The sequence below is a fragment of the Rhea pennata genome, chromosome Z (genome assembly GCF_028389875.1).
Source record: "Rhea pennata isolate bPtePen1 chromosome Z, bPtePen1.pri, whole genome shotgun sequence".
NCBI classification, from domain to species: Eukaryota; Metazoa; Chordata; class Aves; order Rheiformes; family Rheidae; genus Rhea; species Rhea pennata.
The window spans coordinates 70,694,873-70,709,835 of record NC_084702.1 but is presented as its reverse complement, the minus strand read 5'-3'; the positions used below and the strand labels follow the sequence as shown (position 1 = coordinate 70,709,835).

The following is a 14,963-nucleotide window of genomic DNA, read 5'->3' as shown; positions in this document are numbered from 1 at the left end:
TCCCGGCCGGCACTCTCCCCACGTCCCTGCAGCCCCCCGGCCCCTGTGGGGCTCGGACCCTCCCTCCCTCGCCAGTGCGGGAAGAGGCGAAGCTCCTCAGCGGCGAACTTCTCGGGGACAGGCTGTTCGGGTAGCGGGTTGCCATGGGGATGTCAGATGTACCTGGTTGTTATAGGGACACCGTTGCCATGGTTACGAGGTTGCTGTGCCAGAGAGAGGCAGGGATGGAGTATCGGGAAGGGGGGGGGGAGGGGAGTCGATAGGGGTCACGAGGACCCAGCTGGCTGAGAGCCCAGCCTTCGCCCGGAGTCACCCGGGAGTCACCGGGAGATGCGGTGGCGGGTCCGGAGACGCAGCGAGATGAGCTGCTGAGGTTCACCGTCCCTCCGGATGAACGAGCCCGCTCTCCTGGGCCAGGCAGAGCGGAGCCGCGGAGGAGGGCCACAGGCTGCCCGAGGGGCGCGACGGGGCCCCCAGGCACATCCCCACCGCGGCTTGGTGGGACGCCCCGTGCCAGCTACCCTGGGCTGCACGTCCTGCGGGAGCGGGGCTCTGGGCTCCTGCTCTCACTCTCGGGACATGCACTGAGTATTGTGGCATGCCTGACAGCAGGGGCCACACTGCGAGGCTGGTTTGGGCACATCCCGCTCCAAAAATCCTGCAAAGCGCCTCCCTACAGAGCTGCTGCCCGCAAGATGCCTCTGGTCCTGCAAGGCTGCATTTGTGCCCCATGGGGCTAGCAGGGAAGCTCGGGGGGGTGATCCTCAGCTCACAGCGGGGCGGCTCTGTGATGCCCGGGGAAGGGGACGTGCCGCTGTGGGGCTGGGGGCCTGGGCTGGGCTCACGCAGCGCACTTGGCTCTTCCCCACATTCCCTGGCCAAGCTTCCCCCCTCGGAGTCCGCTCAGCCGCTAAGCCCGTCCTTGAGATGAAAAATGGAATTGCAGGTTTAATTAAAACGAGAGCAAGTGCCGAGCCGCCTCAGCAGCCTGTAGAAGCCGAAGCCAAGCAAAGCCTGCGTGTGGCTCCCTAAGGCTTCCCGGGCTCCTCTGCCAGAGCCCAGCTCCCCGGTGGGGCGCCTGGTGCGGGGGAGCCCACGTGTGCACCCTGCACAGCGCCTGGAGGCCCAGGGAGAGCCGACCCGCGCAGGGCACTCTGCCGCCTGCGGCTCTGTGCCAGGGAGCCGTCCTGGCCCACAGACTGTGCAGCACATGTGCTGTCCCTATCCGTGCCCAAGCTGTTCTGGTTTAGTTCCCAGGAGCAGCCCAGAGTCAGGCACTTGCAGCGTATTGGGACGTCAGAAGATGCTGTGTGCTCCCTGCAGAGTATCTTCGTGCTGGTACTTCACATGATCACGAGATAACTCGTGGACATCACATCCCAGATTGGCTGCCAGGACCTGTCCAGGCTGCTTGTGCCACCCCGCGCTGGCCAGGGGGCAGGCCACGGGCTTCACGGCTGGCTGCAGTGGGAACATGCTGGGACATCAGAAGCAGGGTGCAGGACCACGCGCTGGGCTGGCAAGTCACCCTGGGGTGGCCAGGCCCTGTGCCTGGAGCGCACCATGCTTGAGCGTGTTGCTCACGTAGAGGCTGTTTTGAAAGCTGAGCTCCTCATCCTCTGGGGGCTGCTACTGCCAAGGAGATGCAATTGGACTTGGTGAAGTGAGCAACGTTTTTAATTAAAAATTAATCCTTAATTGGTGGCCTGGCTGGACCAGACACAGCATTCTGCGTGGCAGAGGAAGTGCGGAGGGGGAGGCAGCGGGTGCAGACAGCCTGTCTGGCCCCAGGCTCCCTACACGCAGTGACGAGGGCCAGGAACAGGCCCTGCCGCTGTCCTGGCGGTGCAGAGCTGCCCAGCATGACTCCCTGCCGGGGCTCATTCCCCACAGCCCTCTCGCACCCAGCAGCTGCTCCCTGCTTCGAACCGGAGCTCCCCCAGCCATGGGGCTCCACCGTGCCGGGGAGCCTGGGGCCAGTGTCTCCGAGATGTCGTAGGGATGCCTGGAGCAAAGGCTTGCTGTAGCTGCTGTGGGCACGGAGCCGTGGGCTCCCAAACCCTGAGTACGGGCTGAAGGGCTGGTGGCCACAGGGAAGGGACGCACGCAGTCCCTGGCAAGCCGGGGGGCGGGCAATACAAGCCAGACCCCTGGCATCAGAGAGCCAGGCAGAGGGCAAGGCACAGCAGGGACGCAGGGCCTGCCCGAGGCAGATGTCTGGGAGGCTGTGGTCCCCACCAAGTCAGCCCTCCTGCTGCCCTGGCCATCCCCATTCTCGGTGTCCCCACCGCCTGTTCCCCAAGCCAGCTCCACTCTGACCAGCTGGGGCCCAGCTCCCAAGCAGCAGGTTTAATTAGATTGCAATCCTATTACGGAGCTGCCTGCCTGCCTGCGGTTGCTAATCCTGTTAGGCATCCAGTAAATCTCTTTGCACTGGGCTCTGTCCCTGGGGTGCGAGGAGGGGGGCAGCTGGCAGGTGGCTCTGCTGAGTCAGGAGGTGAACGCTGGGGTGCAGAGCTTGCCGTGGGGCACACAGGAGCAGGAATGCCCCAGAGGGTCCCTGCGGGGCCGGGAAGAGCTCGGGGTTCGTGGTGATCCTAGAGGGGATGAGGCTGGTGGGGAGCCTGTGTGTCTGTGTGCGGGGCCCTTCCTGGCTGGGGTGTGGGGCAGACCCACTTTCGGCAGTGTGCGCTCCCTCGCGGGCCGGTCCCCAGGCTGCTGGGCCCTGCAGAGTAGGGGCTCTTGGGCACATGCGTCTCTGCAGAGCTTTCTGCCTCCCCTCACCCCAAGGACTGGCCCCAGGCCTGCCTGCAGGGTCTGTGTGCAGGCCACGGTGCAGCAGCGCAAATAGGAGACCTGCGTTTGGGGTTCCTTGGCCCTGCTGCTACTGGCTGTGGCCATGCACCGGGTGATGTCCAGGGGCTCTGCGCAGCCTCCCAGTGCCCAGGCACAGGAGGCTGGTGGTACTGAGCAAGTGGAGGTGCAGAAGCAGGGTGGAGATGCCCTATTCCCGAGCCATGTGCAGAGCCCAGGCATTTACCACCATGTCATGATCTTCACCAGCTCTGGTCAGTGCTGTGCTCATGGGCCTGGCCATGAGGGGGGCAAGGAGCAAGGGCTGAGATAGGGCTGCCCCTAACTGACTGGTGTCCACCCATGAACATGCCTGGTGAGCATGAGGAGAAGGCAGAGGCAGTGAGCTGGGAGGCCAGAGAATCTGCTCACCCACCTCTCACTCACCACCTTGCTCCATACCGAAGCCTTACCACACGATACCCTGCGCCAGGGCTTGGCCCTGGACCAGCAGAGCAGCAGCTCTTCCCCAAGGCCCTGTTGGCTGCACACGCAGATCTGCAGAGCCCCAGACCACACAGATGAGCAGCAGCCCGCCAGACTGCCCACCACCTCTCAAGAAGACTCCTTCATCTCCAGGCTCCTGGCACTCACAAGGGGCACCGTGCTGTGCGATGTGATGATGCCTCCAGGGCTGGCCTGTTGTCCTGCGTCTGCTCTGGGGTGCTGAGCCTGGGGGCAGAGGGCTACATAGAGGAGCTAGTGTGGCCAGAGGCAGCACTGTGTCCCCGGCCACGACCCTGGCAGTCATTAAGGAGGTGTTCCCAGCACCGCTACAGCCAGAGGCACTGGGGAGCCCATTGGTATGGCTGCATGCACTGCAGGTGCCAGTCCAGAGGGGCCCTTGGGCCTGGCAGGCGAGGAGGGAAGGTGGGAGCCCTGCCTGCCAGCCTAGAGATGCTGGTAGCACCGCAGGGTCAAGATGCATGGGCAACAGCCAGCCCTCCCGCTGGCTGAAGAGGCTGGGAGCTGTGCTGGGCCCCTGCACCCTGGCAAGGTGCTGAGCCAAAGCCCAAGCCCAGGTCTGTTCTCCACCACTGGGCAGCTCGGTGCCTTTATGGCAGGAGGCCGCTGTGGCATGGCTGTGCCACATCTCTGGGCCTCGAGGGCCCTGCTGTAGCAGCGCAGAGGGATGATTCCCCAGTCTGGCCCATGGACAACTCTCACTGCTCCAGTCCCCAGAGAGACACAGCCCAGGGAGCCCCAACCTGAGCCCTGGCACCAAGAGACCAGAGAGGAACCCGCAGCCTGTGAATCACCTTCCTCTGTCCCTGCCAGGCCAGGTCCCCAGGGTGCCCAGGGCTCTGCCAGCCCAGCCTGCCCAGTCTGGGCTGCTCCAGCAGTCCTCAGCCCCAGCTCAGCTTCAAGCCCCCCAAGAAGACCTGCACCAGACTGAGCTGCAGCAGCTCCCAGAAACAAGTTCAACCAGGTTGTAATTGCAATAACAAGGTGGCACTGGCGGCTCTGCACCCACCCGGAGGAGTCCTGGCGCTCCCAGGATGGGCGCTCTGGCTGCGCCCAGCCAAGGTGCAGGTGGCTCTCATCCCGCATGGTGTCAGGAGCACCGGGCAAAGCCCATGCGGGGAGCGAGCAGCTGCCTGGCCCCACAGGGCTGCTGTCTGTGGCTCCGACCGGAGGGGCCCAGCACTGCTCGCCAGCCAGAGGAGTCCAGGGTGCTGGTGGCATCAGCTGGTGCAAATGCTGTTGATGGAGACCACAGCAGGGTCAACCAGGCCCAGCTCCTCCTGTTCATTGACACAGAGCTGGTAGCCGCAGCCCTTGCGCCGGGGCAGCGGCCCCAGGCGCCCGCTGGGCTTGGAGCGAGGCGGTAGCAGGAAGCCCACGCTGCCGGCAATGAGCAGGTGCCAGATGCTGTGGATGTAGAAGTAGTTCTCCTCGGTCTCCACGAAGGTGTAGAGCAGCACGGCGGCGGCGGCGATCAGTGCCCCGGGGCACAGGTAGAAAGCCCAGCGCTTCCAAGTCGGTGGGTAGCAGTGGCGGCGCCGGATGGTGCGAGCCGTCTGCGGGGAGGGGCAGAGCGGGACCGTGAGCGCTGGGGAGCAGAGCGCGCTGGCATGGCCCCTCCGCGGCTGTGCCGTGTCCCACGGCGGTGAGAGCGGGAGGGTTCGGACGAAGGCAGCCCGGGGCCGCGGAGGTGGGTGGGTGCACGTGGAGCTGGGTGTCCGGGCAGCGAGGAGGGGGTGCAGAGGGACGGGGCAGGGGGCAGCCCGGCCCGAGAGGGCACCAGGCTCCTTACCCAGGCAATGGCCATGATCCCTAAGGCGAAGAGGCTCGGCCCGAGGAGGCTCCAGAGCCCGTGGCGGTCCATCTGCAGAGCCATGGAGAGCAGCATGGCGCCCAGCAGGTACAGCACCTGCGGTGGCAGTGGGGCGCCCGTGAGGCTGGGTGTGCTGCCCGGCACCAGGGACCCCCTCCCAGGTGCGCACAGTCGCCCTGCGCCTGCGTGGCCCGCTCCCCGCACTCACCTGCTTGACCACGGGCTGGAGCCGGGCCATGGCAATGACGGTGACCCAGACGGACATGAGGGAGCCCAGGAAGTCACAGAACTGCAGCACGTCGTACTCCATGATGCAGAAGACCACGATGCCCGGTTGGTCACAGGCATGGTAGAACTGGGTGGTGGGGAGAAGGAGTAAGAGCTGCCCCATGCCACCTCAGCCCTTCACATTTCCCAGAGCTGCCCCCACCTCACACTCACAGTGGAGAAGAACATAGTGAAGATGTACACGGCAGCTTCCAGGAGGTAGTGGCTGCGAACGGCGATGGCTACTGGAGGCACGAACATGACGTTGCTGAGGCACAGCAGCAGCGTGGAGAGGAGCTGGAAGCCGTAGGAGAAGGCCTCGGCGTTGTCTGTGCAACCCCAGCCATTCCAGCCTGTGGGCAGGGGAAAGCCACCGTCACCCCTGCAGCACCCTGGCAGGGCCCACAGGCACTGGGGAGGGAGCAGAGAAGTCCCTGCGGAGGCTGTGCCTCACGTGGGCCAGCAGCAGTAGCAAGGACAGGAGGGGAGGATACCAGGGAGGGCCTCTGGGTGCAGGGAGCGCGGTGGGCACCCGGGCAGCGCCCACCTGCTTTGCACTCGCAGGCAGCGTACAGGTAATTGTTGGTGCGCAGCAGCTTGCACTGGCCGTAGATGCCGCAGTCGTTGATGCAGGGCGAGAGGTAGGCGCGCAGGTACACCTCAGCCGTCACGTTGGTGCAGGGCTCGAACCTGCCGCACGGGAGCACAGCGTCAGCGCTCAGCCCATCTGCGCCTCGAGCAAAACAGCCTGCCCTGTGCACTTCAACCCCCTCGAGCAGCTCCCACCTCCACCAAAGGCACCTGCAGCCCTGCTGCACCCAGGGCAGCACACAGACTTTGCTGGCGAGGGGAGACACAGAGCTCAGCAAGTGTAGAAATGAGCTGGTTTGGTGCTTGATAGGGCACCTCGGAGCTGGTCCTCCAGGGTTTTTGCAATGCAATTGTGTGCGCCAGGCCGGACAGCGGATGGGAACGTGGCTGTGGTTAGACCCACTTTGCCTTTAGCGACACACTCAGCTGGCTCCAATTTTGTCTGGATTTTGCTGTGCAAACACAATGCCCTGCAAAGCATCTTTTTGATTGCATCAAGGAAGGACCGAGTGCAACTAGCAACCTAAAGCGAACTAGGAACACAGCTGAAGAGCTGGAGTGTGCACACCACCCCCACCACCGCTTGCCTCCCACGCACACAGCTCGGTGCACGCACCCCCGCCGCCCCCACACGGACACCCAGCACATGTGCAGCCTCCGGCGAGCAGGAACACAGGCATGCACCTCCCCGCGCAGCCCGCACCTAGCACTGTCTGTGCGCACGTATGGTCCCAAACACGCGCAAACGTGTACATAGCGCTGTCTGCGCACAGCCCCGTATGTACGCATGCGCCCGAACGCACACACCACGCTGTCCGCACGTGTGCACCTGAACACGTGCACTGCACCGACCGTGTGGTGCAGAGCCTCACTTGGACACTCGCATGCACAGACGCACGCACGCAGGAGCCTCTTTCCTGCCCAGGGCTCTCAGCCAGACACACAGGCCAGGAACAGAGCTGCAGACACTGGACCAGTTCCTGGAGATGCTGAGCAGAGCAGGAGCACAACAGCCTGGCCAGGGCTCCCCCTCATCCCCCCAGACATGCAGCCAGGCCCTGTTCTTGCAGTGACAGCCCTCCCAGGCACGGGGATGGGTACGGATGGGTACAGACGGGCGCTGCCGCAGACACGGGCAGGCACCAGCAGGTGCACAGCGCTCACGTATTGACAGGCGCTTCCCAGCAGAGAGACACAGGCTGTAGCCGCGGGGCCCCACAGATGGCCAGGCAGGCGCTAGCTAGAACTGTGCATGCCCACGCAGGCGCTCACACGCAGACACACCGCCCACAAAGCCATGTGCACGGTGACGCACAGTCGCAGAGCCATGTAGGGGCCAGGCACGCGCCGGCCGGTGGCACACACAGGCGCACGCTGCGGTGGAGACGTCCCCCCCGGCACACAGGCCTGGGGCACCGCAGGCTCTTACCCATGCTCCGTGGCGCAGAGTGAGCGCAGGCTCAGGTACCAGCTGCCTGTCTGGGGGTAGGGGATCCGCAGGTGGCTGAGGCTGGCCGTGGCGTTGACGGAGAGCAGGAACCCCGCCAGGGACTCTGCGGCCAAGGAAAGGTCTGGGTGAGCAGGGCCAGGGCAGGGTGCTCTGCGCCAAGGGGCTGCGTGGCTCTGCGATGTCCCTGGCTCTGGGGCCGGATGCCCCTGCAGCCTCTGCCTCCTCCCACGTGCTGCGCCCAGAGGCTGGGAGCCTCTCACCGCGCACATCGGGGCGTGAACCCCACGAGCCTGCAGCACGCCACGCACACATGGCAGGACAGGCAGGTGCCACTCTGCCCACCCTACCCGTCGCGCAGGTGACCGATGCGTTGTCACCGGACGTCAGCGGGACCTCATGGTTGAGACACCCAAACACTGTCACGTTCTCGCCGCACAGGGAGCTCTGAAGGCAGAGAAAAAAACAGTGCTGGGGATGCTCCCTGCTCAGACAGTGTCTGGCTCACATCACACCACCTCACAACACCCCGAGCCACTGCCTGTCACCCCAAACCACCCCAAATGCAGCCCATTATCCCACCTTTGGAGTATCCCAGCCCCACATCCATCACCCAAGAGCACCCCAAATCTTGTCCACGGTCCTGCCCCACCGGTACCTCAGCCCCCATTTTATCACCCAAGAGCACTCCAAATCCAGTCCACTGCCCTGCCAAAGCCTCAGCAACCCCCCATCTCCCATCCCGTCGCCCATGGGCTGCCCTGCCTGCCTGGCCCCATTTCGGGCGCAGCACGGCTGCCTCACCACATTGAGCCGCAGCTCCAGGTTGAGCACCCCACCACTGTCCAGCACCGGTAGGAGGTTGATGACGAAGACAGCGGGGCGGTCAGGTGGCACCGACACGTTGGGCCCAAAGAAGATGTAGAAGTGGACGGAGAAGGTGTCCAGCTCATTGCGCAGCGTGGGGCGGACTGGCCAGCACCGTTCGCTCGCAGGCGACGCAGTGGGGATGGCACTCGGGTGCTTCGTGCTGTTGGGGCCCATGGGTGGAGGGCTGTCCCCCAGTGCCAAGCTGCCCGCAGAGCCGAAGGAGTGGGGCATGTTCATGGAGGCACTGGGGGGCAGGAAGGGCGGCCGGGCCAGGCTGGGTCTGGAGCAGTCTGGGGGGCAGAACTGTCACCCCAGGCACCACAAAGCCCCTCCAGCCCTCTGCACCCTCCACCACCTCCCTCTGCCCGTAGCTCCTGCCTCCTCTCCCCAGCCCCTCCTTGCCTACACGTGTATCCCAGCACCAACACATCTCTGCACCTCCTAGCATCCCCATCCCTGCAGAACAGGGAGTAACCCCAGCCCAGCTGGGGCCAGATCCTGTGGGCATCCCTTGCATCCCAACAGTCCCCCAAGCAGGATCAAGATCATGCCCCCCCCCTCTGTCTCACCCTACACTCCCTTACCTGTGAGCTGCACAGTGACCTGGAAGGAGATGGTGCCGGGCACCCCAGGGTGCTTCTCCACTAGCACGTAGTACCAGTGCTGCCAGAAGGGCAGGTCCACGGCCAGCTGGCAGGGTGTGCGCTCCCGGCAGTCCAGCGCTGTGGAGTTGTGCAGTGGGGGAGCCTTGGCCCGCACACGCAGCCAGAGCGGGCAGCCTTCAGCCCCGCGGCACCGCAGCACCTCCACCAGCACGCGTGATGTGTAGCTGGGCACGAACACCCTGCGGGACGGCAGTGTCAGGCTCTACCCTTCAGTGTGGACCACCAGGGCTGGGGTGGCAAGCCTTGGCAGAGGGAGATCCAGACGGATAGGGCATCCTAAGCTCACTGTTGATGGGGTGCACATGCAATTCCCTCTCCACCCCGGTGACCCCCCCCCCCAAGGCTGTCCCCTCTTTAGGAGACCTTCTTGCACTCACTTGTAGAGGCAGGAGCGGTTGTGGGGGGCCATGCTCTGCTCGGTGACGTACCCGGGGTACAGCACAGCAATGCTCACCAGGCGTTGCACGATGAGCTGTGGCTGGAAGAGATACTGGCACTCCTCATAGAGCCCCTGCAACAGCAGGGCAGTCAGCACGGGGAGATGGGGCCCCGGCTGCCCAGACCCTCAAGCTCCCAGCTGCTGACCCCACAACGCAGCAAGGAGGTGGAGTGCAGTGTGCCCTGGTCCCCTCCCTTTGGAGATACCCAGGACCCCCACAGCAGGAGATGATAGTCCTCCTGCCTCCCTATAGCCCCACTTGGGGTACCTGACCCACCTGCCCCTGGGTGCCACTAGCCTGGGAGGACAGCCTGACCCAAGCAGAGTCCCACAGAGAGTCCCCTCACCCCCAGCCCACTTTCACCCTCAGCCCTTCACCTTGATGGAGATCTTGCCCTCATCTTTGGGCAGGTGAGCAGCCAAGAACCAATCCCCGGGCAGCGGGCTGGTGACATTGAACACCCCTGTCGTCCGGTTTGGCAGGGTCCAGGTGAGTGTCAGTGCAAAGGAGCCAGGGACAGCAGTGTCCCTGGGAAAGTGCGTATGCAGTGGGTTAATGACAGAGGGAGCCCCTGAGCGGAAATACCTGTGGAAGAGAGAGCAGTCAGCAGGGCCCTGCCTTGGCACTGTGGTGGGGGCAGGTCTGTCTTCCATGCAGTTAGCATGCTATTAGCAAATTCAGAGACACTGTAGCAAAGCCTTCTGTAAGCTGGGAACTTGCTGGAAACTGTAAGCTTACTTCAATATACGTTCAAGTGAAACTGCTCATGCGTGAGATGTGCAAAAGAGTGGAGTCTGCAGTGGTCCTGGAAAGATGAACTAGGGAGAGTGCGCATGTATGTGTGAGTGTGCCTGTTTGAATATGTGTGTGTACATATGTGCATACCTGTATGTGTGTGCATGCTTATGCATTCGTGTGCATGCGTATGTGTGCCCATATGGGTGTGCACGTACATGCACAAGGTTTCCTCAGTACTTGTGTATGCATGCAGCTAAATGTGAGCACATGTGCATGTGTGATCATTCATGTGCAAGCAAGAAGCAGACAGGCTCCAGGGTAAGTCTGGCAGGGAGCAGGCAGGGGCAGGCAGAGAACAGACAGAGGAAGGGCTGCTTACTCACACGGTGATGCTGCGGTCTGGGCAATGGTCCCCAAAGGTGCCACCTTGCTCCTTGAAGGTGATGAGGTTCCAGACGGCGATGACAGTGTCCTCAGGAATGTGGAAGTGGAAGAGCTCGATGCTGGCAAAGGAGCGGAAGGGGCTGAGCTTGCGTGGTGTGCGGGTGAAGTAGTCGGTCACAAAGAGCCCATCTGCAGAGGAGACCCAAGGGGCTCTCAGCAGGGGTGTGTATTGCACCTTTCCTAGACCTGATCCAGCCCCACAAGGCTCTGAACACGTCCCAGACTCTGCAGCCTGGAGGCAGGAGAGGCTAAGGCCATGCCAGTTCAGTGTGTCCCCAGGGCTGATGTCAGCTGTACCAAGCTGTGCCTCCAACTCTGGCACAGTTTTTATCATGCCTGGTTCAGTGTGACCTCAAGCCCAGGGCATGGAGCTGAACTGAGTACTCATCCTCAGGAGCTCTAGGCTGCACTGGGCTTTGCTCAGGCACATCCTACTTCTCTTTCAACTTGTCGTTCTCCCCAGCGAGAACCTGTTCCCTACTCTTTACATGTGACAACGGGCAATTCCTGTTGGCTCCATTTCTGTTCCATCAGGTCCGTTCCCACTGGCTGTGGGACACACAAATCTCCCCTTCACTGCCTACTGAGGGGTCTCAGCATAGAGCCCACCATAAACTGCACACAGAGTCCTATCCTGGAGCCAGAACAACAAGGAGAGAGCATGACATTTCCTGCACAGCCCTACACCTCTCCCACGGTGTGCGGAGGAAGGATGGTGCACATATGTGTGCACATATGCACACGTGGGTGCTGTCCGCATACATAGCAAAGTGGAGGTGTATACACCCACACGCATGGGCATGCGTGGTTGTGCACAGCACCGTTGTGTGCAAGACACTTCCTGCAAGCCATATCTCCCTGCCCTGCTGTCCAACAGCTTTGGGATCCCCAGGATCCCCAGCAGCAGAGGGGCAGCCACTCCCTTAGCAAGTGGAGACAAGGGAACCCTGACCTCCAGGCAGGAGCAGTAAGTTTATCCTGCCATTGTACATGCACACAGTGCCAACGTGGGGAGACCTGTGCATTCCCCAGAGAGGCACTGAGGAAGAGATGTATCTCCCACAACCTACTGGCAAAGGGGCTGCCAGCAGAGGTGGGCAGGGAGTAGGGACGTGCCCAGGAGGACTCTTCTGGTGGTGAGGGGGATAGCTGAAAGTGTGTGTGTGGGGGGGGGTGCTTTGCACAGTGCATGCCTGGCTGGGAGTGCACCCATGTGCTTGTGTGCATGTGTGCTTGTGCTGTGTGTGTGCAGCCCCAGCCGGCTGTACCCTGACATGCATCTGCTTCCTTGCCTGGAACAAAGGCAGCTCCTCCTCCCCTTTGCTGCCAGACAACACAAGCAGAGTACGAAATACCAGTCTCGGTGCAAGGAGTACCCAGTCCCAGTTTCTCTCCACCATGCCCTCGGGTATTCCATAGCTCTCCTTCCCAGGCACCAGGGCTCTCCTGTCAGGTGGGGACCGTGACCTGACAGAGGACCCCGGTGAGAAGGTGTTGTTGAACAGGCCTCCAGGAGGTGGCACAGGGGGAGCACTCAGAGCCTGCTGGTCCCAGCACGGTTCCCCATTCCCACTCGCTCCGAGCGGGGCAGGGGGAGCAGCGTGCATGGACAGGAGCAGGCTGGAGCGCCGTGGCCAGAGCAGAAGCGGGGGACGGAGGGAATTCCCATCCGCGGAGCGAGGGGAAGGGGAAAGCAAGCGTCCCCCTGCCCGGCGCCCTGGGAGCGCAGCCCCGGGCCGGGGCGGCTGGGCGCCGCCGCCAGCACCGCGGACAGCTCCGACGGGCGCCGCCGCCAGCACCGCGGACAGCCCGCGGCCCCCGGCAGCCGCCCCCGCCGCCCCCGCTCCCCGGGGCAGCGGCCCCCCGAGCACTCCGCGCCCTCCACCCGCACAGCGCCTCCCCGGGCCCCATAACCGAGCCAGCTCCCGCGCCCCACAACACACTCCGCGCCTCACGTAGTCCCGCCGCTGTCCCTCCACCCCCGCACACTAGTCTCTCCCCACTGCCTCGCTGCATGCGTATCCCCCTCGCTGTCCCTCTACATGCACGCAGCCCTCTCGCCTGGGGTCCCACTGTACCTGCATCCTCCCCAGGGACCCACTGCACGCGCACCCTTCCCCTGCGGGTGTCCCACTGCATGTGCACTCCCCGGCACACACACTTCTGCACCCCACTGCACACTTATCTCTATGTCCCACTGTATGGGCATCCCATGCCCCACGGCAGACACATCGCTGTGTCCCACTGCACAGGCACCCCACATCCACTGCACGTATACCCCCATGCCCCATTGCACAAACACCCCATGCCCCATTGCATGCACCTCTCCGTGTTCTGTTGTGCTCACAACCCGCACTCCATTGCGTGAGCACACCGCATCCCACAGCACATGCACCTCTGTGCCCCACTGAATGTGTACACCAAGCCTCACTGCACACACACTCCATACCTCACTGCACACGCTCACCATGCCCCACTGCATGCTCATCCTGCCTCCCACAGGATGCAAACGCTGTGTCTCACTGTGCCTCCATTCATGTCCTTTCTATGCCCCATTGCATGTGCGCCCTGTTCCATGTGCACCCCATTGCACGTGTATTTCATGCTCATTGCGTGAACGTCCCCATGCCCCACTAGGCAAGCACCCTGTGTCCCGTTGCACACACAGCCCGAGTCCCACACCTCATACCTACTGCACGTGTACGTCATGCCCCATCACACGAGCACCACATGCCCTGTGTCCCATTGCATGTGTACCTCGTAGCCATTACACACGCCTGTGCCCTGGTGCATGCATATCCCTGTGCCCCACTGCACATGTACCTCATAGCCCCTACATACACACACCATGCCCCACCGCACGTGTGCCTCACACCCGCTGCACACGCACCCCGTGCCCCACCGCACGTGTGCCTCACACCCGTCGCACACGCACCGCGCGCCCCATCGCCCGCGCACCGTGGGCACTCACCCGCGGGCGGCGCGAGGTGCAGGAGCGGCAGGAGGAGCAGGGCGAGGCGGAGGAGGGGGGCGAGCGGCCGCCGCTGCCCGCCGCCCCCGCCGGCCCGCCGGCCCATGCCGCCGCGCCGGGTGCCGTGGGGCGCGCGCCGCCAGCCGCCCCGCCGCGCACCGGCGCCCATGACGTCACCCGCCCCGCCCCCGCCCCCGCCCCCGCGCGCCCATTGGTCCCGCCGCGCGTCACTCGCCGCCGCCGGCAGCGCCCCCGCTGCCCCGGAGGGAGCGGAGCGGCGCAGGGGGGCAGCTGCGCCGGGGCGTGGGGGCGCACGGAGCCGGCGGGCAGGGAGCCGTGGGGCTGGGGGCGGGGGGACAAGGGCGGGGGTGCAAGGGGATGTGGGGCTGGGACGCAAGGGAGCCATGGGGCTGAGATACAGGAGGGCATTGGAATGGGATGCAGGGGCCAAAGGTGCTGGGATGCAAAGGGGCACTGGATTGGGAGGCACTGGGACATGGGGGAAGTGGCAGGGGGGATACGGGAACTAGACTGTAGGGGAAAGCAGGGGATGGGCCCCAGGGGATATGGGGCTACAGTGCGGAGGAGACATGGCTCTTGCTATGCAGAGGGGCCAGGAGACTAGAGAAGTATGGGGCCTGGGATGCAGAGAGAACAGGGAGAGGATGTGGAGTTGGGCAGAGACATGGAAGGGCTACAGGAAGGGGCCCTGAGGGGGTGGGCATAAACGAGCTGTGCTATAGGGGCTGTGGCACGGTGAGGAGGGCTGCATATGAGGGGTGGTTAAGAAGGTTGGGGGAAGGCGAGCTCAGTTCAAGACAAACTCACTGGCATATTTTGCTCAGTGTTGCATCTTTGCAACAATGTCTGAGTGCTACAGGCCAATAGGTCCGGACACCAGGCTGTGCAACGACGTTGGCAGGGGACAGGGCCAGCCATGGTCCTGGGCACAGCCTTACTCTTTGCTCAGCACCATCCCTTAAGCAATCTGAAAACTAAACTACAGTGGGACTTGCCTGGGCAGCAGGAAGCCCTCAGAGGTGAGTGGAAAGGTTGAACTGGGGAAAGCTGGAGGCTGGAGAGCAGGAAGGGGCTGGGGTCTCACAGCAGCACTGTGGGCCCTGTTGGTGCAGGTATGGCATCCTGGCCTTGGAGCACATTCCCCCCAGCAGCCCATGCTCCAGCCACCCTTATCCCATCCTTCTGGCAGGCAGAGAGCCATGTGCCCCGCACATCAAGCTCTCCGGGAGAGGGGAGTCTGCATACAGTGTGTACGGATGAGGGCAGCCCAACTGGAAATGAGCTCATCCTATTTCCCCAAACTGCCCTGACATCATCGTCCTCTTTGGCTGCAGCTGATGCACACACTGTGGTGATTTGGCATGGTCAGTCATCCCCA

At 63.4% G+C, this 14,963-nt stretch overlaps 1 protein-coding gene across 1 annotated transcript; it reads right to left on the bottom strand.

Moving 5' to 3' along the window:
* Positions 1 to 4,483: 4,483 nt before the first annotated feature.
* TMEM8B (transmembrane protein 8B) lies at positions 4,484 to 13,670 on the bottom strand. The gene is made up of 13 exons (XM_062600514.1): positions 13,565 to 13,670; positions 10,533 to 10,722; positions 9,789 to 9,996; positions 9,349 to 9,482; positions 8,891 to 9,150; positions 8,241 to 8,596; positions 7,787 to 7,883; positions 7,419 to 7,542; positions 5,946 to 6,088; positions 5,573 to 5,751; positions 5,340 to 5,486; positions 5,111 to 5,227; positions 4,484 to 4,874 (listed from the first exon to the last, which is right to left on the bottom strand). The coding sequence occupies exons 1-13, from the start codon at positions 13,668 to 13,670 to the stop codon at positions 4,539 to 4,541; spliced, it is 2,397 nt and encodes a 798-aa protein (XP_062456498.1). The 3' UTR covers positions 4,484 to 4,538.
* Positions 13,671 to 14,963: the final 1,293 nt, after the last annotated feature.